Source organism: Bidens hawaiensis, unplaced genomic scaffold (genome assembly GCF_021521415.1).
Source record: "Bidens hawaiensis isolate Kalapana, Puna unplaced genomic scaffold, B.hawaiensis_p1.1 tig00004020_1, whole genome shotgun sequence".
Lineage (NCBI taxonomy): Eukaryota > Viridiplantae > Streptophyta > Magnoliopsida > Asterales > Asteraceae > Bidens > Bidens hawaiensis.
Window position 1 is genome coordinate 797,744 of NW_027491236.1, and position 3,126 is coordinate 800,869.

The 3,126-nt window shown below is 35.0% G+C and overlaps 1 protein-coding gene across 1 annotated transcript; it reads right to left on the reverse strand.

Annotated features, from left to right (window-relative positions):
• Positions 1-526: 526 nt before the first annotated feature.
• Positions 527-994, reverse strand: LOC143625019 (uncharacterized; the record flags this gene model as incomplete). Its single annotated transcript, XM_077095490.1, has 1 exon — positions 527-994. A coding segment is annotated over one exon (459 nt), but the record flags the coding sequence as incomplete, so codon positions are not given.
• Positions 995-3,126: the final 2,132 nt, after the last annotated feature.

Sequence of the window (3,126 nt, forward strand, 5' to 3'; positions counted from 1 at the left end):
GACTTCATAAATTGATTTTTGTCGTAATCAGGGACACAAATGTGTGTATACAATGTGTCTAACCTCTTAAGACAATTCATCTAGCTTAATCAAATTATCATCTTTTATAGATAAAAAAATATTTTCAATGTGGGTATCTTTAATTCACTTCGATTAATAAAACTATACTATTTTATTTTAAATTTTAATATGATAGTAGTCGTGTTGTATATTTTATTTTAAATTTGATCCGGTATTGTAATTAGTTTTGGCCCACAAAGAATTAAATTTTAATATTTTAAATTTGATGCGAGTTTATAGATTTCATACGACTTGAACTCAATATTGTTGCCGAGTAGCAGAGTAAAGTTTTACGTACTGAATAAAATATTTCTTGTTCCACACATTAAATGAAAGCAAACTATTTTTGCCAGATGTTCAATTTAATAACACAAATTAAATTAAAGCGCACTTAATTTCTTGAGAAACATAAAATAAAACTCCACAAATATAACATAATAAACGAATTAAATTCATCAGATCTTCATCACATTCTCTAAACACGAAACGGAGGTGCCCATGCCTTTGGGTCTTCCTCCTCCGACACCGTCCCGCCGGTGGTCCGGCCTCCTTCAACAAACGCATAATACCTCAAGAAGAAAGCAAGCGTCAAAACCAACCATTCCAAGCAAAACATCAACACACAAAGCCCACCAGCCATCTTCAATATCACCGCAGCATCATCTTCCCTCACGTAAGACTTCAACGCGGCTAAAAAGTTCGAAGTGGTTGTGAAAATTAAAACCGAAACGGACCCTTGGAATATAGCCGTTAAGACCGTGGCCACCATGTGGGCCGCGTACCATTTATGTGAGCCCACGGACACTGCGTTGCAACCCGAGATGGCTCCCGCGATTGTGATGGCATGGAGGAGGACAAGCAGTGCGCCGACAACCGAGGGGAATAAGCGGAGGGAGAGAGTGAGGAATATGCAACTGGAAGCGGCTCCGAGTAATTATTGGTGTAGATGAATGAGATGGTTTTATACAAATAATTTCCTAAATGGTTATATATATACAGGAATGAAGGCATGAGTGTATGACTATGAGCTGTGTGATGACCGTTTGAGGGATAACGGATAGTTTTTCAAATGATTTCCAAACGGATAGTTTCTTTTGTACAATTACGTAGAGGTGAACAAACCGGTTCGGTTTGTCAACAAAAGTTAAAACCGGTTTATGATCGATTTCTATTCGGGTTAAAATCGGTTTCTTATCATGGTACGATCGGTTTCGGTTCAGATTTTGATCAGTTTCGTTCGGGTTTTGACCGGTTTCGGTTCAGTTAACCGGTTTTAATGAAGAAAATTACAAACCGGTTTCAAACATACGGTTCCAGTCGGTTCCAAACCGGTTTCTACACAATCCTTCAAATAACAGTGAAGGATGTTAATCTTTTTATTATATTTTTTTATTTATTTTGAACGTATTACTTTTGCATTACGTCAAAACGTGTAGAAATTAACAAATCGTGATTATTGTCAACGAGTCAAATAGTTTTTTAGTATTGTTTTAATTTGAACATATTTATTTAATCAAACTTAATATTTAACTTATTGATGTTTTATCATAACACTTTCTTTAAACGGTAAAATGGATCATCATTAACTTTTCATTTTAGAAAGAGTGACAGCTGTTATAGCTGTTTGTATAATGAAAGCTCTAGTCAAGTTAACTTTGCTTTGTGCCATAGTCCCGTAGAGATTTTGGTTTGAATATGTCTGTGTAAATGATATAGTTCTAGAGATGCTTTAACATAATGTAGTTTCTTCAAGTTTCTAAATGGGTCAAAGAATTAGAGAAAATGTCAAATAAATATAAATTCTAAATGGTTTTTGAATAAGATGGATAAAGTACCACGTCCTGACAAACAAGCCTACACAACTTCCTCACGGGTGTAAACTAATTCCTATGGTACTGGCTAGATCAGCTGCATGCGAGGCGTGACCTCTGAACCATAAGAAACGTCATAAGTCCCAAAATAATTACAGAATGGGCCCGCCTATATAACCCACTATGTCAATACTCCTCTCACTCAAGTCGGCTCATTCATAATAAATTGGTAGTGACCGGTCCGAAAAGAGACCACAATCGATCCATATAGAATCTAAAATATATAAATATAAAATACTCCACTTAGTCAACCATAATAACAATAATGAGGTCATCATTATCTAGCATTCGACACTTTTGCTAACTTATATTCTCTTTGATAATGAGGTCATCTCTCTCTCTCCTCGGCGATCCTAGTCGATGTTCATTTCGTAGGAAACACTCCGTCAATCGGTCATTAGGAGGATATTAATTCTCACTATCAAATATTTCTTTTAGTTGTGTAAGTTGTGGTTTGCAAAATTTTCTTGGTTTGTAATAAGTTAAGTTGTAATGTTTTGCTTTAAAATCAATGGAAGGGTCGGAGGATTTTGAACAATAATTTGGATGTGCTGGACTTGATACGTATAACTTTTCTTTGAATTTTTCTGGAAAAAATGCACTATTGAACGAAAATACTTAAAATTTTGTTCATATTTATTTAAATATTTATTTCTTATGGAGTAGTAATAATCCCTTCTACTCCTAACAAACAAATTAATGCCCCTACATTAATTTGGTGCTGAACAAGTCTTTTATTTTAAAGACACATAAAAGCATTCACTAGTTGACAACGTAAACAACACGAGTTAAGTTGTGACCAACTTGTAAACGAAACGTGTTCTTGGGACGCCTCAAATCCGCAAATTCCACAATATATATTTGAGGCTTTCCCACAGGAAAAATGCTAGGCACATCAACTTCATATATTTTTCAAACGGAAACAATACATCACCATTTCATAAGAAAATACTATGCACATCAAGTTCAATTTCAAAAAATAAATTAAATTAAACCATAGACAACTTCTTAAAGAACAAAGAAACAAGTTCAAAATAACATACGAAAAGAATTTAATTCATTCTTTTCCTTTTCCAATTTCCCACTTCACTCTCTAAACATGAAAAGGCATAGTCCGCATCATCGTATCCTCCGCCGACACCTTCCCGCCGGCCCGACCACCTTCGACAAACGAATAATATCTCAAAAAGAAAGC